Here is a 27347-nt window from a genome sequence, read left to right on the forward strand (position 1 = left end):
AACCAAATTGCATGGGCGACTGTCAGGACAGGATGGATGATTAACCTTAACATTGACAAGAATTGTCTCACCTTCCTGTTCTGCACTGAACTCACTGTATCTACGGTGAGAGGTTATCTATTATTAATGATGTGTTTTAGGAAAAACCTTATTCTAGACATCAACATGAAACTTCACCAGTTCATTACTGACATTAAGACAAGTACGTTTTGTATTACAAGTTTTCTGAAAATGTTATGTTTAAAGAGACGTTTAGTTAAAGTCCAGACATTTAGAAGAGTCTCCAGGTGAAGAGGGTCACAACATGAACTAGTAGATATCACCATCAAACTTCACCACTTCATCACTCACATCAACACCAGCATTTATTCTGTTACAAGTTTACTGAAATGTTGTGTTTAAATATGCAAATGAGGCATTATGTGATGGTAACTTTTGGTGAATTTAGGATAAATCTACAGACGTAAACAAACAAAGAAGTAAATTAAATGTTTTATTTCCTCTAGTCTGAAAGAAGACGAGTTATGGAGGAAAAATAGACCAAAATCTGTAATTTGAAGCATGAGGAACACTTACATTGGGCTCATTAACCTCTCAGTGTGACGTATGTTTTGGGTCACTGTGTGCTGAATTTAGTTCGTACCGTCCACACTCTCGTCTTTTGCCCTGCGAGGAATGCTGCTCTTATCTTAAACCAATGAGCTGAAGGTCAGATGCTTCTCGCTTTTATTTGCTGTTATTTGATATAATCTGAATTTTCCAGTTTTCATGCCACAAAAACAAAAAAAAAAGGGGGGAAATATTGCTACTTTCACACACAGAGTAAACACAGTGAGCCCCTCTCTCTCTCTCTCTCTCTCTCTCTCTCTCTCTCTCTCTCTCTCTCTCTCTCTCTCTCTCTCTATCTCTCTCTCTCTATCTGTCTCTCTCTCTCTCTCTCTCTGTCTCTCTCTTGTTAGATATCTTGAACAAATAGTAGCACCTATCACTGGAACACTTTACAGGAAGAGGCCGGGTTACTGGAGGCGTGTCCTGGTTTAACCATTAACCCTGAAGACTTCCATCCAATGACGCTCCTCTGCTGACCTCCCAGAAATCACTGAGTTTCACTCCAGCCTCTTTGCAACATTTCCCTTATTTGGCTTTCTTGTTCTCCAGAGGAAATGTTGGAAAAGATCTGTGTCCTGCTTTGTCTGTCGTCTGCTTCGGCACAACAGCTGTGTACGACAGGTGAGGCACCTTTATAATACGTTGTGATCATTTTTTTTCATCCTACCAAGATCAGTAGAAACACAGGATATTGTTGTTTCCACTCAGGTGTGGAATGCAGCTTTCTAATCTGAAAGCAAATCGGATTAGACACATTGCCTCCATGTGACGTCAACAATTACTCTGAAAAATGCGTGCATTGGCTTTTCTGCAACTCTGTGAGGAAACAGCACAATGTTAGGCTCTCCTAACAGAACATTTAAATCTATCCATAGATGCCTCAGATGGCTACAAAGTTCGACTCAGCATCAATACCGCTCTGGGAGATCAAGCTGTACGTATGTAATTAAATATTCACCCGCCTGCGCAAAATGATCAAAGCGTCAGATCATACATAAGCTGTCTTTTACTATTTTGCATGCTGTTTTGATACTGTAACAATAATATATTATTCATTATAAACTGATAATTGATGCAACCAGCTGCTCTTATAAATAGTAATATGCTGAATATTGTCCAGGATTCACTCAGAGTGTGTGTGTGTGTGTGTGTGTGTGTGTGTGTGTGTGTGCTTATTATGAGGCCAAGGTCCAAACTGGTGATCAATTAACCTTAAAGGTGTTTTTTTTTTCTTAAAACCAGCTCATGACCTGTTGTTGTTGTTGCAGTATGTTTGGAATGAAAATGAAATGTTCCTCTTTCGAGCAACTCTGGCTTTTGCCATGAGGAGTTACTCCGGCGGCCAAGAATACGAGTAAGAAAGCTTTAGTGTTTTAAAACGGGCACAATAACTGTAAAGCTAATCTAATCTAATGAAGTCGGTGACTCGTGGTTTATGGACGTGTTCTGGCACTGATGTGTGGTCTTTTTTTGTCTCGTGAAACTCCACCAGTGTGTCAAACATCGTCGTGTGCGATGAGACTCCCAGAGTGTCCTTCTGGTTCGTGGTGAAGTCGCTGCTCAACTCTTCACACCTCGTCGATAAAAGCGATGTGGAGGAGGCTGTGAGGTAATAATCAACGGGACGCTGCTGCTCCTCTTCGTAAATCCATGTTTAGAAATAGTCTTTAGTTTCTCTTTGGTCGTTCTTTCGGAGAGGTCAGAGGTCACATTCAACTTTATGTGTCATGTTTGGGGTCGATGCAGTTCTATAGTGACAGTGTCTTAATATGTTCGGATCATTGCTGTAACTGTATTACTATGTACTGTGGGTGAAACCATTTATTGATTATACAATTTTTTTTTTGTCATGGACCCCAGAAATAGTACCAAGATGACAAATGACTAATGTGGTTCCAGATAAGCAATAAATTAAACAAATCTGTGCGATTACAGCTAAGAGATAATGGTAAATATTAAAATACTGTGAAGCGGATAACACAAGCACAATTAGATAAAGTTGAGAATGTCAGTTACACAGCAACATCTAAATTATGCTAATATTAGCTAAAGTTAGCGACCATAAACTACTGGTCATACCAGACCATTTAAGGCCATAGTAGCGGGAAACTCCGGAGTATAGCTGTTAGCTAAGCTAGCGTGTGTTGTATTGTTGTGAATATAACTTTTCATTTCTATAAAGAAGAACGTGTTATTATGCTAACAATATAAACATTTTATTTGGCTAACGTTAGCTAATATTAGCCGCCATATAAGCTCATACCAGACCAAGTAAGGCTGTAGTAGCTGTAAACTCCTGCATATTGTTGTTAGCTAAGCTAGCATGTGTCACGTTATGTTGCTAGAAATTCAACTTTTTATTTTTCATGAAGAAGAATGTGTACATGTTCATGTTTTATTTGGCTAACATTAGCTAATATTAGTCGCCATATAAGCTCATTCCAGACCATTTAAGGCCGTAGTAGCGGTAAACTCCTGAGTATAGCTGTTAGCTAAGCTAGCGTGTGTTGTATTGTTGGGAATATAACTTTTCATTTCTTTAAAGAAGAACGTGATATTATGCTAACATGTGAACATTTTATTTGGCTAACTTTAGCTAATATTAGCCGCCATCTAAGCTCATACCAGGCCATTTAAGGCTGTGGTAGCGGTAAACTCCTGAATATAACCGTTTGCTAACTGTTAGCTGTATTGCTAGAAATTCAACTTTTTATTTTTATAAAGAAGAACGTGTTATTGTGCTAATAATAACATTCATTTGGGACACCTCACTGCTGAAATGCAGGCTTTATATCAAATAGCATTGCTATTATATCGCTACAGTATTGAGGATTTGAGTGAAGGGTTCTGAGCTATAAAGCAACAATCAGGTGAGGTCAGTGTAGGTGATTAAAAAGCTCTAATACATAGTGGACTCTAGTTTAAATTGTCTGGATGCCTCCTGGCCTCTTACCTGTGGAGTCATCTCCCCGAGTTGTGGCACAACATTTAAGTTGCACAGTGTTGCATCAAGATATGCACCAAAATGTGCCTTGTGACGGACACATGTTGGCCTGAAAACAGCCAGTATTCAAAGTTTAAATCTAAACTTTTAAAAAAAAAATTTCCTATAGAAAGTCCAGGAACCGCATCAACAGTGCCTTTCTGCTAACCGATAAAACTCTGGAGTTCGTCGGCATCCCCCCGACCCTGGCATCATCGGTCAACCCCGACAACCCCCAGTGGCTCATCGTGTTCGGGGTGATCATGGGCGCCGTGAGCGCCGGCATCATCGTTCTACTCGTTACCTCTGCGGTCCAAAAGAAACGGTAAGCAGATGATTGTAAAATCATTTCTTTTGAATGCGAAGCATCAAGTTGAATCTGTCTCGTTTTCTCCTTTCTTTCAGCAAAAAGAACAAGAAAAGTGGTGATGAGGACGTTGAAGAAGAGGCGCGGGTGAAAACGATGGAAAATGGCACCGCGAGTGACGGAGTTTACAACGTGTCATTCTCAGACGATGGCCCGATCACACAGATGTAGAACTGTAAGAAAACAAAAGAGGTTATTAAGCTGCTCCAGTTCTGTTGCACTTTTCAAAAATCATTTTGAAGTTGTAATTTATCATACATTTGTCATTTAGATGATTTAATATGAACATGATTTAGGTTCCTTTTCCTTAACAAGAGGTAATTTTCTAAACATTTCCCTCCTCTCGTTACCTGCTGCCTCAAAACGAAAACAAGCACTTGCAATTTTTTTTTTTATGTTTTTCATTTTCCAAATCTAAGCTGAGTGATGCTAAATCGAAGATCTCTGCACGAGATGGTGTGTGAGTGTACTAACCATGAACTCTACTGTATATGAAAGCAAATGTTTGTTTTTCATTCAGCAAACAGGATGGGATGGAAACCAGGAAGAAACTGGGGCTCATTTCCAGCTCATTGCAGACAAATATGTGTATGTAAAAATGGATTCATCTTGATATTTGAAAAGCCTTTTCGTGACACAGAATATATCTGTATCTGTATTTTTCTAATCAGCAACAATTGCTGGTTCTGTACTATATTTTAACCTGCACTTTGTGCGCAAAACTTGACTTGATTTTGATGTGATCAAATCAAAGCGAGGGCCCGGCGGTGATGCTGGATGTCTGCTATTGTTTTGTTTGCTGCCATTCTCTTTCTGTATTCCAGAGCGACAGAAGGAAACCCCCTAAAGTCACGAGCAGCTGCAGTATTGTAGCGTCGCCCTTAAATGAAAGGAACTTATCTTTATGGCTGAATATATCTATATGACTTGTGTATTAAGCAGAGATTTGTGTACTCAGTGTTTGGTTCCCTTCAATGATCAAGATGCAGGTGAGATTTAGTGTTTTTCCTTATTTTTATATAAAGCATTTGTGGAGGCCTGAAGAGGTTTTAACATTTCCTGTTTGACAATTAAGTAACAGTTTTGTGGAGCAGTAATTTCCTGTTAATAGCTAACGAATAGCTCTTCAAGAAGAGATAATTAGGGACTGTACGGAAATTATTGGGCCTTTTTTTTTTTCTTAAATGCAACAAACCTCCCCCCCGTAATATGTAAAAAAATAATATTATGCTATTAAATTGGTACAACTCCTTTTGTCATGTATAAATGCTACCTTACTGGATTCCCAGGACATTCTTAATGTTTCAACTAAGAGCTTTCACTTTATATGACACATTTCACAAAACTTTATTGTTAATATAACGCTCTCTGGAGATGTAACGAATCAATCCAGGCAGCGACCTCGGGTTCTGCCGAGTGAAGCCAACGCTTCGTGTCTTAAAGCTGCATTCTCTCTAGTGTCCACCAGGGGGCGACTCCTCTGGTTGTATAGAAGTCTAGTCTAAAATGACTCTACTTCTCTCTTGATTTATTCACTCAGTAAACATTGTAAACATGAGTTTATGGTCTCAATCTCTAGTTTCAAGTCTTCTTCAATACAGCATGATGTTCATTTAGTACATTATGCTCCATTTAGAGTCAAACAGACCATAAAGCAGGGGATGCTTTAGGGGCGGGGCTACACGCTGATGGACAGGTACCAGAGACGTTTACTGATGATGGCGAAACAGTACTGTGGTGAAGTTTACATTTGTGTGGACAATAAGACACACAGTAGTGAGATTTATGCCTCATCAAAAGTTAGTTAGTTTAGGTTTTATAGGGCTTTTTTTCTTATACATACATTTTTCCTCAAAATATGACTATTCTCGACTTCCCAGAGAACACAAAAATGTGGGATATGTTTGTGAAGAAAGTTTTGAACGTGAACAGAAATCTTGCAGAAACACATAAGAACTATTAAAGTCCAGAGGTTTATAAATTCATAAAGATGAATCTCATTCATCGTTGAGGTGCCACATGCACATTTAAAGAGGTTAAAGACACGAAAGAGGGAATGTAAAGAAAGGCCTCAGCAGGGATGACATTAAATAAGAAGAGTGGATCCACAGGAGAATAAATATTTGAAATGAATACAGAACGCCTGAGAGCTTTACTGCATTATGTTCCATAATATTTATATATTTTGTCACATAGCGCCTGAATTTAGTGTTTTACTTTAGAAATACAAAGACTTTTCCTCCATAAATTGATGCAGAAATTAAGTGTTTATAATATGTAAAATATGTGTCCCCACCAACCCTGAAACCAAACCTACGCCCTTGGTCCCTTTACCTCCATAATAACATTAAAATGGATGTGAGACATAAACAAGCAGCAAACATCTGCACTACCAAACTTTTGTTAAAAAGCCAAATTAATCTAGTTTTTTTTATCAGACTACGGTCTTATCTATTATATCATATTTCTCACCACTATTTCCAGCTGCTGTGTTGCGGTTTTATCCTCTTGGATGCAGTGCACATGTTTGACTGTAGGTGGCAGCGTCGTACCGTCTGTCTTCTACTTCACAGCCCTCCTCAAAGTGAGCCTGAATGGCAACACGTCTTTTTTGCACATTTTGAATTTCAAACGTCCTTTTTTTTTTTTTAATTCCCTGTTATTTTATTTTGGTCTAACTATTTAGTGTTTGAAGCGGTGACACAGAGAGTCTTTTTTCACATTGTAACACGTGTGCGTCTATATTTAGTCCATTGTTAAATTAAATCTGTCCCCGATCTCTCGGGGTGAGGACACGTCTCCCTTCTTGATCAGTCGCTGTGCGCTGACATTTCTGCAGCACTTAGCAATACGCCAGAAGAAACCCACTGTGTTCTGACAATACGCGGCGTGTGATGACTCGCTATCACTTGGCACTTGGTGTAATATCCCACTCATTTTCTCTCTCTTGCCTGAGGAGTTCAGTTTTTTTTTTTTTTTTTTTTTTTTTTTTACACCTCATTTTTCTTGTCGAGACACCAAAGATTTTCTGTCAAATTTAGTTTGAAAGCATCGCAATCTTGTGAGATGAAGAGCCGAATTCCCGATAGGAAGCTGGAATAATTGCAGAAAGTCCAAAAACACATTTTTTTTATCATATTATTGAGAATAAATGTCATTATTCTAATAAGTCATCCTGATACCTCCCTGAATAAGAAATGAGTTTTTGAAATAGCTATGGAAATGAGTCAAATGACAGAATAATATTACACGATGTCAAAGTTGTTTCGCTGCTCATCACAGGAACAATAGCTGCTTGTGCTGCAGAGCACAAGCAGCTATTGTCTATTTAAAAAGGTGGGAGATAAATCAGCCTTTGGAGATATTCTAGACCAGCAAACACACAATAGTGAATTCTAATTAATCCAGCGCGGGTGAAATCATGTGGAAAACTGTTTGTCTGTCTGCAAGAGTTTAATAACCGACAATCAGATGCTTGATTTCCTGTGTGGATTCCGGTAAATACCCCCCCCCCCCCCCCCCCTCCCCCCTCCCCCAAAACAACAGTCCACTTGTGAGCGATAAACCACGGAAGCAGAAGCTGATATTTATCTACACATGGACATATTATTTACTGTACTTTCACAAACAGTACACACGTCTTTGACAGTGACAATCTAATCATTTCTAACTGTGCGCGCATGTGTGTGTGTGTGTGTGTGTGTGTGTGTGTGTGTGTGCAGATTGCATAGTGAGCTACCGTAACGGGGACTATTTACCGGAGTGGGACTCGGAGCTACAGAATATAAATGTACACAGTTACTCATCGGCTTACAGTGCTGAGCCGTCAAGTTCAAAGGATTTCCTAGTGAGCGTGCCCCCTATTATTAAACTATGAATATTAAATATCACAACTCCGGTCAATATTTGATGAGGTCTTTTTTTTTTCCTTCTTCTTTTTTTTTTTAAAACAATGCAGCTTTCAGGGCTTCAGAATCAATATTTTAAAAAAAAGTAAATTTTTCATAGCTTTGAAAGCCCAAGTGCATTATTATTATTAATACAAGAGCAGTGTGAAAAGTGACAGATTCCATATGCGTTTTATAAACATAGTGGTGGTGAAAACTATACGCTGTGCACTGATTTCCAGCCTCTTGGGGTTTTCAGGGGAAAAGGGGGCGGGGGGGGGGATCACGGCGTGTTCTTTAGAATCCAACTTTTCCTTTTCTTGCAGTCTAGAAATCCCATCTCTGCTGTTGGGCCTCCTTGTCCTCCTTATGTTCATGAGTCTCACTGAGCGCTGCCTCTCCCTCCCTCTCCTTCTCCCTCTCTCGGATGATCTCCACCAGCCTCTGGAACTTCTGGTTCAACTCCTCCATCCCTCCCGCCACCCTCCCGTCGTCCTTCTCCCCGTCGCTCTCCAGCGAGCTCAGCGACTCGGCCCTCGAGTCGCGGCCCTCGAACTCGTAAGTCTGCAGCGAGTCATAGGGCGGCTGCGACAGGTCAAAGGTCACCTGGTCCAGGCGGATGTTCAGGAGGTCTTCCATGCGGAGGGGCTGCACGTTGGCGGGTTCTGGCACCGCGGGTTCCGCCCCGCACGCCGCCCAGCCTCGGCTGTCGCCAAACATCCCCCCCGGTAAGGGCAGAGGCTGCGGGGTCAAGTCCGTTCTCTGGAGGCCGCACATGCTCAGTAGCTGCAGTCCCGCCGAGTACGAGCCGCCGCCACCGCCGCCGCCGCCGCCCGCCCCGTTCACGCACGTCCCTCTGCTGTTCGGGTTCAGCGAGCCCACGATGCTGTACGTGTCTCCCTTCAGGTAAACAGCAGGGTTCACGGAGAGGATTTCACTGCCGTTCGAGTAGTTCCTCTCCGAAACGGAGGGAATGGAGGAATCGGTGTCAACGTCGTCCAGCGTGCAGCTGGTGGCTCCGGTGCTGGTCTGAGTCTGCGATGACCCCGGCCGCCCCTCTTGCTGGTTTGACGAGGAGCTGTTGTGACTCCGGCATGAAGACTCGTTTGGGTCGCAGCTGGTCGGATTAGCAGCGTTGGTGTTTTGTGTCGACTCTGTCTCCTCTGTTGGGTTTATCTGAAAGAGAGAAGAAGAATGGCGATATTAGACGATTCACGCGCCCAGGCAGGGATAAAAGTATGGAAGCAGAAAAACGCCAAATATTAAATGCTTTTAAGCAACTGAAAAAGTACTAATTGTGAAATTGGATAACTGATGTTGCGTTGACAAGTCTAGAAATTGCTTTACAAATCCAAAAAAAAATAAATATTATTTTGACTCCTTTTTGTAAATCAAATGTTGAATATTTCATCTTGAATTTATTTTTATTTTTTTGTGAGAAACTGATTTTGAGCAACCAGATTATTTGACATGATTTAAATTTTTAGATTAAAGAAAATACAGCTTTTTGAATATTGGACACTTTAAGTGAATTCTTGAAAACAGGGTAATAAAAAGCCACATCAATTTAGAGAATTGGCTTTTGAAGTATAATATATAAAAATTTTGACAACAAAGTGCCCTGAACTTTTCTTCTTGCTTCTGGTTCTTTCACTCGACAGATTTCTGTATTCGTCATTTTGTTTGAGCTCCTCTCACTGGTGGGCGGGGCTAAAATAAAACGTGATGTTCCTTCTCCTTTGCACCAATCCGGATGCAGCAACTTCTGAATCAGAATCTGGTGACAGTCTAGCGGGTGACTGTTCACTTCCTGATGAATCACACTGTTGCATATCTAGTCCTAAAACTTTATTACTCACTTGATAACACGACTCAAATCCTTTTGGCGTTTCTTTGCTTCCATACAGCGGGAACATATTTTGTATCTGTCGGTAGCAACACTGTTATCTGACCTTTGCCTGATCCTTAATCTCTTGTGTGTCGGCGTCATTTCTGTCCGTGACTTTGCTCTTCGCCAACGTGTGCTCTGCCGCGTAACGAGCGGGGCTCGTCTCCTGGGAGCGCCGCAGAGTCTCAAAGGTGCTCTGGTTCTGGATGACGAGGGAATTGCCGGCGTGACCTCCGGCGGGCCCGCGGGTCAGCTGAGTGAGCTGCAGACCGGCCTCCAGCGGCCCGACGGGATAATAATCCCTGAGGACGGGCAGCGTGTGGATGCCGTAGCAGAGGCGGCCGTACATCGGAGCGGAGCCCGGCCTCTGCTGAGGGTCCAGGCCCGGGCGCGGGTTGCGGTTCCAGCTGTACGTCCTGGCCCTTGGCGGATTCGGCTGGGTGTACCATCTGTGCCAAGAAATAAATGTCAGAGAAGCACACAGTCACGCACAGACATGCACACATTCCCCCCCATAAGCCACCGTGGATATTTTATTTTTTTGGGGGGTCGGCAGCTCACATGTTCCTGTTGTTGTGCATGTGCTGGATTCGGTGCATGCTCTGCAGCGCCGTAATGTCAAAAGCTGCGGTGTCCGCCTCCCCTCCCCCCTCGTCATCGTAGGAAATGATGTTCTCCCTGACATCATCCTCCTCGAAGGGTGAGTGGGAGTCCCGCTTCTGATGGCGCAATGACAGCGAGAGTGCACACACCACTAAAGGGCAAAAGAGAGACACATGACCACCACGCTCTTCCAACGTCGCAGAGGCGACCTGACACAACGGCTCAAAGTCACCGACGAACGTATTTTGAGGCGCTTCAGAGACTTTTTTTTTTTTTACCCCAGAACCAAACCTACCGAGCAGAGTGGTGACACAAGCCAGCATGGCCAGCAGTGTGACCAGACTGAATATGAGAGACGGCGGGGCAGAAGACAGGGGGAGACAGACCGTTTGTCTCTCCCACTTGCTGTCCCGCTGCCTGCCCCTGTCCTCGGTCTGCATGCCCCCGCGCAGACAGGGGCAAATGGTCACGGTCACCGTGCCCGTGTTGGTCAGACCCGAAGCCCCGTCGCGCAGCACCACCGGCACGTAGAGGGCGAGCGAGGACGAGGAGAAGCCGGGGAGGGGCTCCAAGGCCGACTGGAGCACCAGGCTGGCCGTCTCACCTGATAACGTGGTCGGAGAAAAAGAAAAAGAGAGAGAGAGGGAGAGAGAGGGAGAGAGAGAGAGAGAGAGAGAGAGAGAGAGACAGGAATCATCAATCGCTGCACAACAAGCTCACACATGGTTGGTGTCATGACTCTGGACTTTGTGCAGGAAATAGAGAGAGAGAGTTTGAGCTAATTGGTGTGACCTCCGGTTTCCCTGATGGTGAGGTTGAGGGCAGAGCTGGACTCTGGGGGGATGCTGAAGTGGATCGGGGTGTCCTGCCCTCCTTGGTCCTTGTCGATGGCTCGCAGAACCTGGACCACCTGCGTGACACAGATCAAAGTTAAATCTTTACCAGCCGTATACGTCTCTGGTAAGAGACCTGTCAATCAGCGTGTAGCCCCGCCCCTAAAGCATCCCCTGCTTTATGGTCTGTTTGACTCTAAATGGACCACAATGTACTAAATGAACATCATGCTGTATTGAAGAAGACTGTAAACTAGAGATTGAGACCATAAACTCATGTTTACAATGTTTACTGAGGCAATAAATCAAGAGAGAAGTAGAGTCATTTTAGACTAGACTTCTATACAACCAGAGGAGTCGCCCCCTGATGGACACTAGAGAGAATGCAGCTTTGGCTTCGCTCTTCTTCTTGTTTAAATTTGACCTTTTGCATCAGATAAATGAGACTGATCAGCTGACCGGTGACCGATCGATCGGTGCGTCTCTACTTAAGTTTTGAAGATTAAGTCCCTCCAGTGTATTTCTAATACCCATCATGATATGAATTAAAAATCTATGCTGTTTGAAAAAGCAGAAGCTGAGTAAAGAGAGATGTGAGTTTGCCTCAGCTGCATCAATTTCTAAAATATGCAACGTTTTTTAACAGCAGATGTGCAAAATGAAATCAAGTTAAAAAAAAAAAGAAGAAGAAAGGAGCTGGAGACGGAGCGGATAAAAACAGGAATTATATCAAAAACCAGGACCTGGCCAGGGGCGCTGGAGTCACACACAGCTGTCGTGTACTGCCTGTCCAACTCCGGCGCATTGTCATTCTGGTCCAGCGTCTCTATGGCAACCACAACCCTTGACACAAGATTTGGATTGTCTGACGGAGAACAGAGGAAAACAGACACTCATGTTGAAAATGATCCTTGAAATTTTTTTTATTGCCGTGCGCGTTTTTGGGTTGAAATATGGAGCGCCCGGAGGGCCGACGTTACCCCGCTGCGTGGCGATGACGGTGATATTGTGCCACTGCTCCTGCTCGCGGTCCAACTCCATCACCGTGCTGATGGAGCCCGTGTCGGAGGCGATGCGGAACAGGGCCTCGGGGTCCGACTGGGGATCGATGGAGTACCTGAGATGCAGAAACCAGGCAAAGCATAAGAAGCGGGGGGGGGGGATGAGATGAGTGAGGAGAGCTCGTGAGCGACTAGATGATGACGTCATAACCACCTGATGTTGCCGCTTTGTCCCGTGTCCGGGTCCACGGCGTCGACCCGGCCGACGGAGCAGACAGGGGCGCAGTTCTCCGACACGTCCAGGCGGTAGCGGCTCTGGGAGAAGCGCGGCGGCTCGTCGGCGTTGAGGACCATGACCCGGACCGTGGCCTGGTCCTTAAAGGGGCCTTTCCTCAGGTACCGCGCGTCCACCACAGGGTTGGCGACCTCCACCGAGAAAGTGTACGAGCTGCGGCTCTCGTAATCCAGCAGCTGATGAGACGGAAAAATGAATTTCCTTTCATGTATGATTCACATGCATGTGCGCTGCACTTCATCAATTTCTTTTCATTCATCGCTCTCGCTCTTTTATCCCGCCGTAAAACTCACATACAATGTTTCGGAGTAATTCCTTTCATCATCGGCCTCCTCTTAGCTCACCCTCTGCAGCCTCTCCTTTAAGATTTCACTGAGCAATAGTTCTTTGACTGCCAAGTGCTTAGAAGGGAAAAGAGAGTCACGCTGGGTGCCTTGAACACGGCTGCTCATCAGTTCATTGTTACTCATTAATTGCTCGTGTGTGTGTGTGTGTGTGTGTGTGTGTGTGTGGGTGTGTGTGTGTGTGTGTGTGTGTGTGTGGAGTCTTGGGAATCTGAACCTGCCGGCTTCAGAGTGTGTTTGAGCGCCGAAAGAGTTTAAATGGACAAATAAAATCAATTTTGTAATAACAGACCGAAGGAGATTGGTTTTTAAAAACTTCTGAAATGTCACGTATTTTTCTCATTATGGAGCCATTTAGGAAAAAGCAGCTTCAAGGAACCTAGAACTGGTTGTGAAGCAGTGTCAGTGTAAGACGGACGCCTCTATAAAGGAACTCCACCACGGTCACGTGACTTCACATCAGTCTATAAAGGAACTCCACCACGGTCACGTGACTTCACATCAGTCTATAAAGGAACTCCACCACGGTCACGTGACTTCACATCTGTCTATAAAGAAACTCCACCACGGTCACGTGACTTCACGTTAGTCTTTAAAGGAACTCCACCACGGTCACGTGACTTCACATCAGTCTATAAAGGAACTCCACCACGGTCACGTGACTTCACGTCAGTCTATAAAGGAACTCCACCACGGTCACGTGACTTCACGTCAGTCTATAAAGGAACTCCACCACGGTCACGTGACTTCATGTTAGTCTATAAAGGAACTCCACCACGGTCACGTGACTTCACGTTAGTCTATGAAGGAACTCCACCACGGTCACGTGACTTCACGTTAGTCTATGAAGGAACTCCACCACGGTCACGTGACTTCACGTTAGTCTATAAAGGAACTCCAGCACGGTCACGTGACTTCACGTTAGTCTATAAAGGAACTCCACCACGGTCATGTGACTTCACGTTAGTCTATAAAGGAACTCCACCACGGTCACGTGACTTCACGTCTCCTCCACTAAGCTAAAGGAGGACTAGTGTTCTAGTGAGGACGTTTAGTCGAAACATTTAGACACTTTTTAAGACACTTAAAAGCTTCTAAATTCACCAGAACTTAACGCTCAAAAAGGTATTGAAATGTTCTTTCAGTCGCTTCCAAAACAAAAACACACGTTAGCCAGATCAGGATCTTTTTGCTCATGGAAACAGTTCCACTTTTGTCCACAGGAGCCGCCAAAATCAACACAAAAATGAAAGTTACCTGTAGTTGCTTTAAGCGAAACCACCCAGACACGTATAGCTTCACGCTAACATGAAACCTTTACACCCACCTTGTTCAGCACAATGACGGCCTCTTGGTCTCTTCCCGTGATGTTGAAGATGTCGGCCTCCTCCATGTCCAGGATCGTGAACTCCAGCTCAGCGTTTTCTCCCAGATCAGGATCGGTGGCGGAGAGACGGCCCACCTCCACACCCGGAGCCGCGAGCTCAGACACAGAGAACGACCACGCACCTGCAGACACGACACAACAATGAACGCACATAATGCATGAGGCTCACATAATTTCACGTCAGTCTATAAAGGAACTCCACCACGGTCACCTGACTTCACGTCAGTCTGTAAAGGAACTCCACCACGGTCACGTGACTTCACGTTAGTCTTTAGAGGAACTCCAGCACGGTCACGTGACTTCATGTTAGTCTATAAAGGAACTCCACCACGGTCACGTGACTTCAAGTCAGTCTATAAAGGCACTCCACCACGATCACGTGACTTCATGTTAGTCTATAAAGGAACTCCACCACGGTCACGTGACTTCACGTCAGTCTATAAAGGAACTCCACCATGGTCACGTGACTTCACGTCAGTCTATAAAGGAACTCCACCACGGTCACGTGACTTCACGTCAGTCTATAAAGGAACTCCACCACGGTCACGTGACTTCATGTTAGTCTATAAAGGAACTCCAGCACGGTCACGTGACTTCACTTTAGTCTATAAAGGAACACATAACACATACACATAATGCATGAGGCTCACATAATTCACGTCCAGGTAATCATTCCACCTGCACATATACCGACTACAAAGAGATCCTCACTAATGCAATTGTGATGTGAGAGATGGAGAACTGAATCCACATTCTGTAAAAATGTATTCTACGGTTCAGGCTGGAGCTTATATCAGATTCCGCCCAAAGTTATATTTAGTGTGGAATTCCCTCTTGGGAACGTCTTATGGGAATTTACATTTTGAAGATAAATCCGGTGGAAATGACAAACTCAGACTGCTGAAGTCGTAATTGCTTTGGCTGAACTTTGAAACGCATCTTTGCACAGAAAATCTCCCTCTGGCCAGGAAGGAAAGAACATTTACATCAGTGTCCACATAGATGCATGTTTGACGTCTTTACAACTACACCGTGTGCTTATGATCATTTTAACCCATTCACAAATTCATGTTTTGTGTTTATTTTAGCTAATATAGTCAATCGATGCTGCTGCAATCTCTGTTGATGTATGTGCTTATTATTATCAGGGTTTTATTTGACATCTTATGTTCTGCATTCAATGTGTTCTATTTCATCCAATGCTTGACAAATAAACCAAAGTTTATTTATATTATTTATATACGTATGTATGTATATATATATATATGTATATATGTGATATTGTGTGATACCGTGCTGGTTCTATGGACTCCTCTACTGTAGTAGAACACTGACTGGGGAGGAGAACCTCACACAGAACACACGTCTTCTCCCTTTGAGCAGAGAATTAAAAAGTTGCTGAGTGAATCTCCTCTGACGCTACAGTTTAGATCGGATCACAATCTGTTTTTCGGCAACAAGCTGCAGAATTCAGAGGAAGACTTTGTCCTTTCAGATCGTTAATCATTCAAATCCTCCACGTTTTTTAAAAAGCACTTCCCCCTCTTCGCATTCGAAGCGCGTCCTAAATGAGCCGTTCACTTAAAGCGTGGCATTATTGTCAAACAGAAAACTAATGACCCGGAGTGGAAGGTGATGAAGGGGCGGGAGGACAAAGTCAGATATCGGCGGATAAATAACACCGCTGGCATTTGGAAAATATTAAATTGCCTCTGCGTTGCGGAACAATTTATCAACGCGAGAATGAAAAAAGGGGAGCTTTCAACGGTGAAGACGAACGACGGTGAGCGGAGACTGTCAGCCAGAAGAAGAAGAAGAAGAAGAAGAAGAGGTGGTATGTAGAGAAAAGCAGCATACGTCTGAAAGCGTTAGACGCATTCTGCAGTGATTTTACTGTCTATTGAAGCGGAAAGCACTGAACTTTAAGATGAAATATTAATAGCATGGAAGGGGGGAAAAGCTTGGACAAGAAAAGGCCGACATGATCTTTCACTCTTCTACGTCAAGGCGCGGTCCATTTCTGAACCTCAGGGACCGAACGGGTAGTGTCAGTATGAATGTTAATGCCAGTCGTCTCTGGAAGAGGACGAGTTATTCCAACTGATGGTGGCAAAGAAAGACAGTGATTAGGAAGAGAAGCAGTGGAGTGACAAGCGGCTCGGTTTGTCTTGAACCCGCCGAGACAGCGAGGAACCCAAAAGGAGGCGGGAAGATCTCTGACATGCTGTCGCAAATTACAAGACGTTTCATCATTTAAATGTTCGCTCACGCGCACGAACTCCACAGAGAGTGAAAGACAGTTAAAGGGACAGCGCGTCTGTTTTAGTGGCATCTAGCGGTGACTAAATACCCCCCGGCTAAGCCCCTCCCCTGTGTAGAGAACTACGGTGGCCTTCAGGTACAGAGTTATCTTTAGGGTTTTAGTTCAGCAAGGAGCTACTCGCATCTATAATCTGCTCTTCTATGAATAAATAAATGCTTTTAAAAACATATGTAGAATTTAAAAAACTAATAAATTCAGAACAGGATTTTAATTTATATCTAAATATTGTTTCTAGAGCAGCAACAGATATTTTTTTACAACAAAGCAAAGTCACTTTGTAAAGTCATTGATATTTTACTGGGAACAAATGTGAAGTTTATAAAGAATGAAGAACACAGACATCAGTCAGTATCAGTCATTGCTCCTGTCCTCTGTCCTATTCCCTCTGTCCTCCTGTCCCTCGTCCTCTGTCCAATTGTCCCTCTGTCCTTTTCCCTCTGTCCTTCTATCACTCTGTCCTCTGTTCTTCTATCACTCTGTTCTCTGTCCTTCTGTCCCTCATCCTCTGTCCTTCTATGCCTCTGTCCTCTGTCCTTCTATACTTCTGTCCATCTACTATCACTCTGTCCTTCTATCCCTCTGTCCTTTTCCCTCTGTCTTTCTGTCCCTCGTCCTCCTGTCCTTCTATCACTCTATCCTTCTATCCCTCTGTCCAATTGTCCCTCTGTCCTTCTATCCCTCTGTCCTTCTATCACTCTGTCCTCTGTCCTCCTTTCCCTCTGTCCAATTGTCCCTCTGTCCTATTGTCTCTCTGTCCTCTGTTCTCTGCTTTGTCTCATCCAGTAGAGACGTTTACAAAAGGAAAGCTTTTGGTCGATCGTTCATGCTGTCCTTTTGTAAAAGTAGCAGTGGTGGCAGATTGAATTAGGTTTCACTTTTGTTTACATGTTCACAGATGTGTTGATAAAGTTTTGGCTTTTTGCTTGCAATTATTTTATTGCACGTACGGCAACGAGCGTAGTCGTCGTCAACTCGAGTATCCTTCACTTCACCACAGCGGCGTGTCTGCTCACACTTCTTGTGTGTCTATTTGAATGTGTGTGTGTGTGTGTGTCTATGTGTGTCTGTTTTTGTGTTTATGTGTTTATGTGTGTGTGTGTGTAATTGGAGGAGCTCAGCCCGAGAGAAAGAGCAGAGCAGATGATATTAAATTACACCAAAACATTAAAAAGTACGAATAAAAAGCACCAGTAACGTCGGGGCAATATCAATACTACGATCTTTAATTATTCAGCCTCGGGGTCGTTTAATACCAGGTTCCTGAACGCATCACTACCTTCAGATAACGCAAAAACACAAAACGTCTCTCTGTGGAGGCAGTGTGGAAACGGTGCAAGATGGCGAAACCCTACGTAGATGTAAAAGCCATTTTTCGAAGATAACACAAAAACACTGTGATTCTTAGTGCCAGGTGATTCTACACTGATTAAAACATAGTTATGAATATTACATTCCATTTCTGCCAGTTGATCCCCCTAAATGTTACTCACTCCTCCTGAAGTGAGGCGGGTTGTCGTTGACGTCGCTCAGCCTCACGGTGACGGTGGTCGTCCCCGACAGTCCGCCCAGATGCCCCCCCATGTCTTTGGCCTGGAGCACCACCAGATACTCGTCCCGCGTCTCTCTGTCCATGTCGGGCACCGCCGTCCTCAGGACGCCTGGTGGACGGCAGAGCGGGAAATCACAACGGAGAAACAGAGTTTCGTTTTCGCACACGACGTCTCTGCAAATCACCGTCAAAGCGAGTCATACGTGTTCAGAATTAGGACACTGAAAAACATGGACGCTGATCATGTAAATGCTGGACATACGGTGGCAGAGACATGTGGTATCTAAGCGGTGGGGGGGGGGGGGGGGGGGGGGGGGGGGGCTTTGGGGTTTACTGTGCGATCATCAGACCTGTCTGAGGATCCACAGAGAAGTGGTCCTGGCCCTGAGTGATGGCGTACACCAGCCGGGCGCTGTTTCCATATGTGGGGTCATCGGCGTCTCTGGCCGTGACTTGGATTATGGACGTTCCTGTGAGAGAGAGAAAGAGAGAGAGAGAGAGAGAGAGAGAGAGAGAGAGGCGATAAAAGGTAAAAGATCGACATGCTGGGTGGCAGGTTTATAAGCTTAAAGTGATACGCCACAGAAATGTGTCTCATCTGTCGGATTAAACGGATAATCCACTTTTTCTGCAAAATGAAACGTTTATCTTTTTAGATGAAATATGATTAAATATCCCGGTTTTCATGTTAAACGATATTTACACTCTATATAACTATATAATGCTCAAATAGAAATAGAAAGAAAAAAAACAGCCAAGAATCTCATTGGCTGTTTGTTGGAGGGAACCAGTGATGCTAACTTCCTGTTTGACTACAGAAATACCTGATGTTAGCACGCTGATGTTAGCTTGCTTATGCTAGCGTGCTGATGTTAGCGTGCTGATGTTAGCGAGCTTATTCTAGCGTGCTGATGCTATCGCACTGATGTTAGCGCGCTGATGTTAGCGCGTTTATGCTAGCGTGCTGATGCTATCGCGCTGATGTTATCGCGCTGATGTTATCGCGCTGATGCTAACGCACTGGTGTTAACGCGCTGATGTTAGCGCGCTGATGTTAGCATTCAGTTCAAAGTTCTGTTGTGTAACTCTGTTTTTTTGTGAATTTCTTTGTGAATATTACGCAGTGAGATGTCATTTTTTTGGGGGGGGGGGGAACGAGGTAGATTTTTCGGAGGTTTCGCACCACGAATAAAAAACGTTGTGCGGAACGAGTTGCGTTGCATCTTTATTCATGAGGCTCCGTATTCTGAACCAGGAAGGCAAACAAATGCAGCGCAGACCCGCTTCACTCCTAAAAATAATATATTCGCATTTTGCATTCATGTATTCGTCAAGGCCCCCCCCCCCCCCCCCCCCCCGGATGTGTAAAGCCTTAAAACTGTCACATTATCCACTGTAACACCCTCAGACACGAAACGACATGCACACTACTCTCTGCCATCAATCCCACAATGCAATGCTCTGCATTTCACAGATGATGTGTCTGACACCTGCAGCGTTCACAGCCTTCACGTACCTATGTTGGCCATCTCCGGCACCACGGCGACGTAGGGCTCGTCGAGGAAGACGGGCGGGTTGTCGTTGATGTCCTGCACCCTGATGATGAACTCCGACGAGGGCTCCAGGGCCCGGCCCGTCTGGCGGTCCGTCGCTGTGGCGACGAGGCGGTACTGGTCCTTCTCCTCGCGGTCCAGGGACTTGGTGACGTGTATGTTCCCCGTGTTGCCATCGATCACGAACACGGAGCCCACCCCTTCCCCCTCCAGCGTGTACTTAGTGCGTCCGTCTCCTCCGTCCATATCCGTGTGCAGCTGGATAAAAAAACAACAACAAAAAAACACTCAAGAGTGAATTACAGCAAAACACCTTTCGGGGGTTGACGTCGCCCCTCAAGACGCAGGTATCATTAACCGTCAACACCCTGTGTGTGGATGTGGGTGATTTATGCGGATGTGTGCTCAGTGAGTCCGACATGAACGGCACCAGGTGTTGGATGATACATATGGGGACCAGGGGGATGAGTGCTGATGCACACAGCAAATTAACTCACTGGACCAGACGTGCCATTGGGGGGTTTGTCGAGAGCACGATGTGGACCGTGGATGTCCTACATGTACGTTCTCACTTCCATCCATCTGTCCCTTCCTTCCCCTTCTTGTGAATCCATCTGCCTGACTTCCTTGTACCTTTTAAGTCTTCTCTTTCTCCTTGTGTCTCCGTTTTTTTTTATATATATCAAGTTTCCACAGAATGCCCATCTGCTCACATTCCTCCTCATCTCTCTCTCTCTCTCTCTCTCTCTCTCTCGCTCTCTCTCTCCGTCGGCCTGTTATTTGCTCTCCGGTGCACAACACTCGCTCGGTATTTAATGGCAGAGAGGATATTAGTGCGAGCTAGATAGGTAAAAGGCCAAACACACACAGAAATAGAAAGCTGAGGAGATTACTCAGCCTCCACCACACTGAGTTTTCTGACCAGGAACCTTCACATCTCTCGGCCCCTTAAGGCGCATCTGCACATGTTCATATAATCCACAAGGCTTACTCACAACCTCTGCTGTGGCCCTCAGATACTCACGAGCCGCTAAAGCCTCCCACTTAAAAAAAAAAAAAGAAGAAGAAATTCAGCTTTAACAATTTTACAAATTCACTTAGCAATTTCAAATATATATATATTTTGTTTTTTCATGGCATAAAATGCACATTTCTTACAGACTATGTAGTTCAAAGTGGGAGGAAGAACACGCATTTTACACTTTTTAAATGTAAATGAAAAAGAAATCAACATTTAAAATAACAAAAAAATATAGTAATAATGTTCACATAAAAGTGTCGAAATACACAGAGATCAGACAGATGTTTAAACGCATGAAAACATCAACAGAGGCTGCCTCTCTCAGGTTTTCGGGGTCAGCTGTTTGGGAGCATGAGTGAAAAAAAAAAAAAAAAAAAAAAAAGCTCCAATTTTCTTTTTTTGAGCGTTTTTTTGTTTTTTTTGTTGGAGGAACTAGAAACCCCAGCAGTGGAGGATCTGAGGGTTCCTGGAGGAAATAGAATTTCTATTTTAAAAGTATCTACATATTCCGGCATAATGCGTGTTAACAGTTCACACACACACACACACACACACACACACACACACACACACACACACACACACACACACAGACACACACACTGCAGGCAGAGACCAGGAGAATATATATAAGATTAGAGTACGTTCTGTGTGTGTGTGTGTATGTCTTGGAGGATAAAGTTGGGGGATTATAAAAACTCGTGATAGCAGACCCTACAAATTGCTAGATAAGGGACTCACGCTTTTATATATATATATGGTCTTCTTCTCTACCACCCACATCCCTCCTTCCTCCTGCAGAGCCAGCTTCCATTCTGAATCCCACACTTCACCAACGAGAGAGACGTCTCTGTCGGAGTCGGCTGCCTCCCTCTATCTCCATCCATCCAGCCATCCATCCTCTCTCTCTCTCTCTCTCTCCCTCTCTCTATCTCTCTCTCTCTCCCTCCCTCTCTTTTATACTTCCAGCCCTCCTCTAATTGCTGGCTCCGACCCGCTGTGCTTCAGTCAGCATGGAGAAACACTCGCGCGACGGGGAAGACATGTATCCGCCCCGCTAAAAAACAAAGCTGGAGAAAAGAGGAAATTGTCTCTTCCAATTCCCTTTTTGTCACTTTCCCTCCTCCTCCTCCTCCTCCTCTCACAGTTCATCCCCCTTCCGGTGGGGGGACGGGAGGAGGGACGGGAGGTCAAGTCACCTGTGATTGTGTCACCTCTCTGTTTCTTTTATTTTTTTGGACAAACAAACCCCCTCTTTGCAGCGTTTTATTACATGAATACCAACATCAGGACTGCATGCAGAGGAACGAGTCGTCTCGTGTGACTACTGATTGCTCTAACACCCCCCCCCCCCCCTCCCAACTGTATCAATAACAACCGGAGAGGAAGATTAAACATTTATGAGGTATATACCGCACTGGTACGAATCCAATCTAGACTGTCACTATAAAGTATACCGCTCGGCTACAAAGTGGCTGGCAGCGCTCCCCGTTAGCGTTACAGCTGATATAATCCTACGGAGGCTGCCAGCGGCTGCATTAGTGCCGAGCGCCCGACTGTGACAAACGCTACGAGTGAAACCTCCGGGGGACGCGGGAATGTTTCAGGTGTGCCGTGGATTAAATCATCGCAGGCACTTCAGGCGCTGAAGGTTGCCGGGTGTGGCGACTGTAAAAGAGAGAACGTTGAGCGTTGTGATACAGCAGTTACGTGCAGATGTGTACCTGATGTCGTGAGAGTTTGCAATGGAAAATACATCTGTTTTTGGTGGAAGCAGACGTCAAAAATGCGAGTTTAAATGTGAACTGAAGCGTCGTTTTAGCGAGATTCAAGCACTGGATTAAAACAGTTAGCGGCGTCAAAACGTCTCGTCGTCGTCGTCGCATGTTTCTTCTTAAAGTTCTACAGAACTCAAGACGGGATCAGGACAGTTTCAGAGTGTTTCAGCTGAACGAGTCACCGTGTTGAGATCTGTTTGTACGCGAGTGTTATTCTCCTAAACTCCAGATACAGACAAGAGGAAGTGTGAAGAATCAAGAAGACAACGGGTGTAACTCAGAGACATAGACTGAAGGTGTAAACGGCAAAAAAAAAAGCCATAAATCAACCTCCGCTATAAAGAGGAGGGATTGTAATTATCTGTAAACTCATATCTCATATTCATAAACTACTTTATCACCTTTATACAAACCCTGTAAAGAAAGAAGTCAAGTATTAAATATACTATAAAGAAACAAAGGTTGAACATCCTGTTCATGAACTCAGAGTTGATCATCTGGTGACGAACGTCTCTCTGGTGTAAAGTTAAACGCTGGCTTTATATCTGGACACTAAACATTGGTCCAGTTGTTAATGTTTTCTATCCGCTCTCAGAACTGTGAAGTCACTTTGTTTTGGTTGTTTTCTCCATCTTTGGAGGTTGATGTTCTTGACGAGCTTGATGAGATGAGTTTTGAAGTCTCGAGTTCGGCAATTTGGCCGTCGCCATCTTGGTTTTTTTGCAACCAGCGAACAGGAAGTGACCATATCTGGACTGAGGAGGAGTGACGTAGAGACGCCGTATACGTCTCTGGTAGAGAGACCTGTCAATCACTGTGTAGCCCCGCCCCTAAAGCATCCCCTGCTTAATGGTCTGTTTGACTCTAAATGGACCATAATGTACTAAATGAACATCATGCTGTATTGAAGAAGACTTGAAACTAGAGATTGAGACCATAAACTCATGTTTACAATGTTTACTGAGGGAATAAATCAAGAGAGAAGTAGAGTCATTTTAGACTAGACTTCTATACAACCAGAGGAGTCGCCCCCTGGTGGACACGAGAGAGAATGCAGCTTTAAGACACGAAGCGTTGGCTTCACTCGGCAGAACCCGAGGTTGCCGCCTGGATTGATTCGTTACATCTCCAGAGAGCGTTATATTAACAATAAAGTTTTGTGAAATGTGTCATATAAAGTGAAAGCTCTTAGTTGAAACATTAGGAATGTCCTGGGAATCCGGTAAGGTAGCATTTATACATGACAAAAGGAGTTGTTCCAATTTAATAGCATCATATTATTTTTTTACATAGTAGAGTCATTTTAGACTAGACTTCTATACGACCAGAGGAGTCGCCCCCTGGTGGTCATGAGAGAGAATGCAGGTTAAAGACACGTCCAGGTTGCTGCCTGCTTGCTTCATTATGATAATGACCCTTCTGTTTTGCACAGTCATGTGGAGAAAAATCTTCTCAAAGAAGATTAATAATGATAATTTTAAAAGAGACGGTAAAGTGATCATAACTTCGGTCTTCTGGCAGTGACAGAACCCAATAGTTATACTTACGCTACAATGATTTAAAGAGGTCCTTTCAAAAGACAGTGAAGGAAGGCGAGGTGATTATATTGTCTGGTAAAATTATATTTAATCCTCTGAATAATGTGCAATTCACAAAGTGATGGGAGGTGCTTTTAATGGATGCTGTGGTCTGGTTTAACTCTTGGCTGATTGGTAACAGAAACGTTGAGCTTCCTGGCTACAGAAACAGACGGAGGGGACCATCACTAAATGAAAAACGCCATAAAAAAATGTGGCGTTTTAAAGAGTGGTGCAAAAAGCTGTTTTGTTGGTAGTGAACAGCGGCGTTTAACGGCCCTCTCGGCTCTCCGCCGTACGGAGGAAACAAACCTTGGAAGCCACAGAACCTTTTATTTGGCAGATGTGCTCGGCGAGCATTTCTCATTCAAGTGCGAGGCCGCCGTCATCATTTAGCTCTGATAACACATCGACGGAGCGTGCAGCGAAATTATGTCGAAAGCAGAGCGACACTGCGAGCGGGAGTGCAAGGACACGCGGAGCTGCGGTGAAACATCACTTATGAGGGTAATGGTGCACGACTGAGTGAGTAAATTAAAAATGTTTAGTTCGCTTGAATTAAAATGATTCCGCCTCAACAAAATCATTTGCATGCAGTGAAAAATATGCATAAAAATTGTTCCACAGAGGTCATTCACGTGACGGCTTTGACAGCTTACCCGTCCGATGAGCACGGGCTCGGGCCCTCGGTACTCCTCGATCACGAAGAACTGGTTCCAGAGCCAGCTCCTCCGGCGGCGAGTTCGAGGCGCCAACCCGCCGACTGGAGAAGCGGCGACCCACGTGGAGCGCCCCCGCGTCCCCTCGGGCGGAACGCCGCCGACGCCCGTCTCCAAACGGAGCTCCTCGCCCAAACTGAGGGCTTCAATTACACCTTCGGCCTCTCCGCTAGTCAAACGGCTTCTTTCCTCGCGGCTCAGAGTGACTTCATGGCTGTGCTCGGCTATTAGGGGTTTGGCGGCTGATGCGGGATGTTTAAGCATCACTGTTTGCCTCGCTAAACTGTCCTTAAAGTCAAAATCATTCGGTCTCCTGTCATCTAGTCTCAAAGCCGCATTAGGCAGGGCGCTTACACCGCCCTCTCCGCTCCGAAAGTGGCTTTTGTGCTCTTTGAAGCGCTCAAGAAAGTCGTCAATGGACTCCGGATGAAGTGCGACATGTTGTCCATCTTCCTCCGAGAGGCCGACAGCCACTGAAACGCCGTTTCTTTGCCCCTCACGGAACAAAAAAAGAAGAAGAAGCAGAAGACGCGCAGCCATCGCTGAGTTTAACCGTCTCAAAGAATCGCTGACGGGACGGCCGATCACAGGCGGCTTCTTTCGCGACGATCCATGTTCTCGTTCAGGCTCCTTCTTCTTCTTCTTCTTCTTCCCGTGGGTGGCGTCTTCGTTTCGCCGAACATTTTCCCGTTACGGCACGCATGCTGACAGGATCACCTGAGAGAAACACATGATCGGTGTGATTTTAATGGGATACAAGCGTGATGAAGTGAAAAAGACAAAGAGAAGTTGACATCCTGCTCGTTAAATATTTTAAACCTCGTACTCTGCACTCAAACTCTGAAACATTACGGTCTGATGAGACTTCAAACCAGATGATGTGATTCATATTCAGTGTGAATGCTGTGTTTATTGATCGCTCAGGTGTTCTCAGAGAGTTCAGCGTGGTCTTAACATTTTTTTCCAATTAATTTGGCGCCCCGAGGGCCCCGTCGATGAGGAGCAGCTCAGGTGCTTTACTGCTCCTTGTCACACACAGTTGCCTGGACGTCAGCTGATGGATGTCGTCTCTAAAGATGGCTTCCCCCATGCCTGTAAGAAGTCCCCCCCCCCCCCCCCCCCCCCCATGAGATTAATTAGACTCATAAATAATTAAATCGATGACTGGTCCTCGTTTCCCAAAAGTTTGATGGCCTGAGTTAGTGTCAGCAGCTTAAAAAAACGGCGTAATCCTAGTTTTCACGTCCTCGTTCATCACCGTTTCCCCCGCAATCAATGGAGATTTTCTCCCATCTGTTGTTCACCTTAACGCACCGCTATCCCACAATGCAACACGGCATGAGTCACTCAGAGGCCACTATAGTAGGTGCAGCGGTACGCAAGCCAACGCAACTGTTGTGCCGTAGCATCTACTTTTTGGTTATTTTTGGTCATAGAGTTGGGAATCGAAGAAGAGGTTCCAGTTGAGATTACAGATTGACCCTCTGCTAAGCCCCGCCTCTCGAACTCAGACCGGCCAATCGTGGCGTAGACATCGTCCGGCTCCGACACCGGGGTCTGACAACTATCCGGCTCTGCTCCACAGACTCTCATCAGCGGCTTCAGACGGTCTCCATGTTCAGGCTGGTTTACTGGATTTGGAGCTTGTTTTGTAATAGTTTAAGCTTCATGTCTTAAAGCTGCATTCTCTCTAATGTCCATCGGGGGGCGACTCCTCTGGTCGTATAGAAGTCTAGTCTAAAATGACTCTACTTCTCTCTTGATTTATTCCCTCAGTAAACATTGTAAACATGAGTTTATGGTCTCAATCTCTAGTTTCAAGTCTTCTTCAATACAGCATGATGTTCATTTAGTACATTATGCTCCATTTAGAGTCAAACACACCATAAAGCAGGGGACGTATTAGTATTCAAGATGGCGACTCTCTGTCCTCATCTGAAGGAGAGCCTGGTGCAATAAAAAAAAAAAAAAACAGGAGCTACTTGGTTCTCTGTCTGATTTAATTCCGAACCTAATAAAGTGACCGCTGAGTGTGACCACACAGAAGATGTGGTTCGTGAGCTATTTCAAATGAAGTTTTTGCACGGATGCATTTTGTCTCGTTTGAACGTTCGAGCTTTTAACGTCCTGCAAACGGACTTCTCCGCACGGGCCGACCACGTTATGCAAATGATCGATATCGCGGCTAAAGAACGTGAATGAGCCTCCTCTGTAAACCCACTCAGTGAATGTACGCTGGAACGTGAGCGTTGATTAATTTACATGCAAATAAGCCCAGAGAGGACCCAGCGTGAAGCACCAGGCCTTTGATAGAATCCCAACCAGAACATTTTTTTGTGATATATCTAAATTGATATGCTTTGTATGAAAATTAAACACATTTTTTTTCCTTCTTTTTCCACTCATGAGATACTGACCTACTTTCTGAAGTAATTAAGTAAATGCTTCTCTCTTCACCCTTGAATTTTTCATTTGCCTTTCGTTTGTAACGCCTCGTGTTCAGCATCTGTTTGCCGGCGTCTCAAATCGAAAACAAAACACAAGAAGTGGCTCCTCTACGAAGAAAAAAAAACAAAAAGAGAAAACACTCCTGTCTTCCTCAGCTATTGTGCATTTAGCATACGGCTTAC

At 44.7% G+C, this 27347-nt stretch overlaps 3 protein-coding genes across 4 annotated transcripts in view; 2 read left to right on the forward strand and 1 right to left on the reverse strand.

Annotated features, from left to right (window-relative positions):
- Positions 1-1085: 1085 nt before the first annotated feature.
- On the forward strand, positions 1086-5210 carry cltrn (collectrin, amino acid transport regulator). Of its 2 annotated transcripts, XM_068725486.1 has the most exons (7): positions 1086-1230; positions 1485-1543; positions 1878-1963; positions 2102-2218; positions 3723-3917; positions 3998-4134; positions 4480-5210. In XM_068725486.1, the coding sequence occupies exons 1-6, from the start codon at positions 1164-1166 to the stop codon at positions 4128-4130; spliced, it is 657 nt and encodes a 218-aa protein (XP_068581587.1). In that variant the 5' UTR covers positions 1086-1163; the 3' UTR covers positions 4131-4134; positions 4480-5210. The 2 variants fall into 2 exon arrangements, with proteins under 2 accessions (XP_068581587.1, XP_068581586.1); XM_068725485.1 differs by having other exon boundaries at positions 3998-5210.
- A 2309-nt stretch (positions 5211-7519) lies between these two features.
- LOC137883694 (cadherin-24) lies at positions 7520-25429 on the reverse strand. The gene is made up of 13 exons (XM_068725270.1): positions 24658-25429; positions 19586-19880; positions 18420-18539; positions 18011-18178; positions 14138-14319; positions 12386-12642; positions 12151-12287; positions 11914-12035; positions 11130-11247; positions 10633-10941; positions 10296-10488; positions 9799-10183; positions 7520-9022 (listed from the first exon to the last, which is right to left on the reverse strand). The coding sequence occupies exons 1-13, from the start codon at positions 25255-25257 to the stop codon at positions 8174-8176; spliced, it is 3735 nt and encodes a 1244-aa protein (XP_068581371.1). The 5' UTR covers positions 25258-25429; the 3' UTR covers positions 7520-8173.
- Positions 25430-25774: 345 nt separating this feature from the next.
- LOC137883695 (protein sel-1 homolog 3) overlaps positions 25775-27347 on the forward strand; it is a 16407-nt gene continuing 14834 nt past the window's right edge. Inside the window, 1 exon segment of the mRNA XM_068725271.1 lies at positions 25775-25811. Within this exon segment, the coding sequence (XP_068581372.1) occupies positions 25775-25811 (37 nt within the window).

The sequence above is a fragment of the Cebidichthys violaceus genome, unplaced genomic scaffold, assembly GCF_023349555.1.
Source record: "Cebidichthys violaceus isolate CVI_PGR_0920_01 unplaced genomic scaffold, fCebVio1.0.p SCAF_35, whole genome shotgun sequence".
Lineage (NCBI taxonomy): Eukaryota > Metazoa > Chordata > Actinopteri > Perciformes > Stichaeidae > Cebidichthys > Cebidichthys violaceus.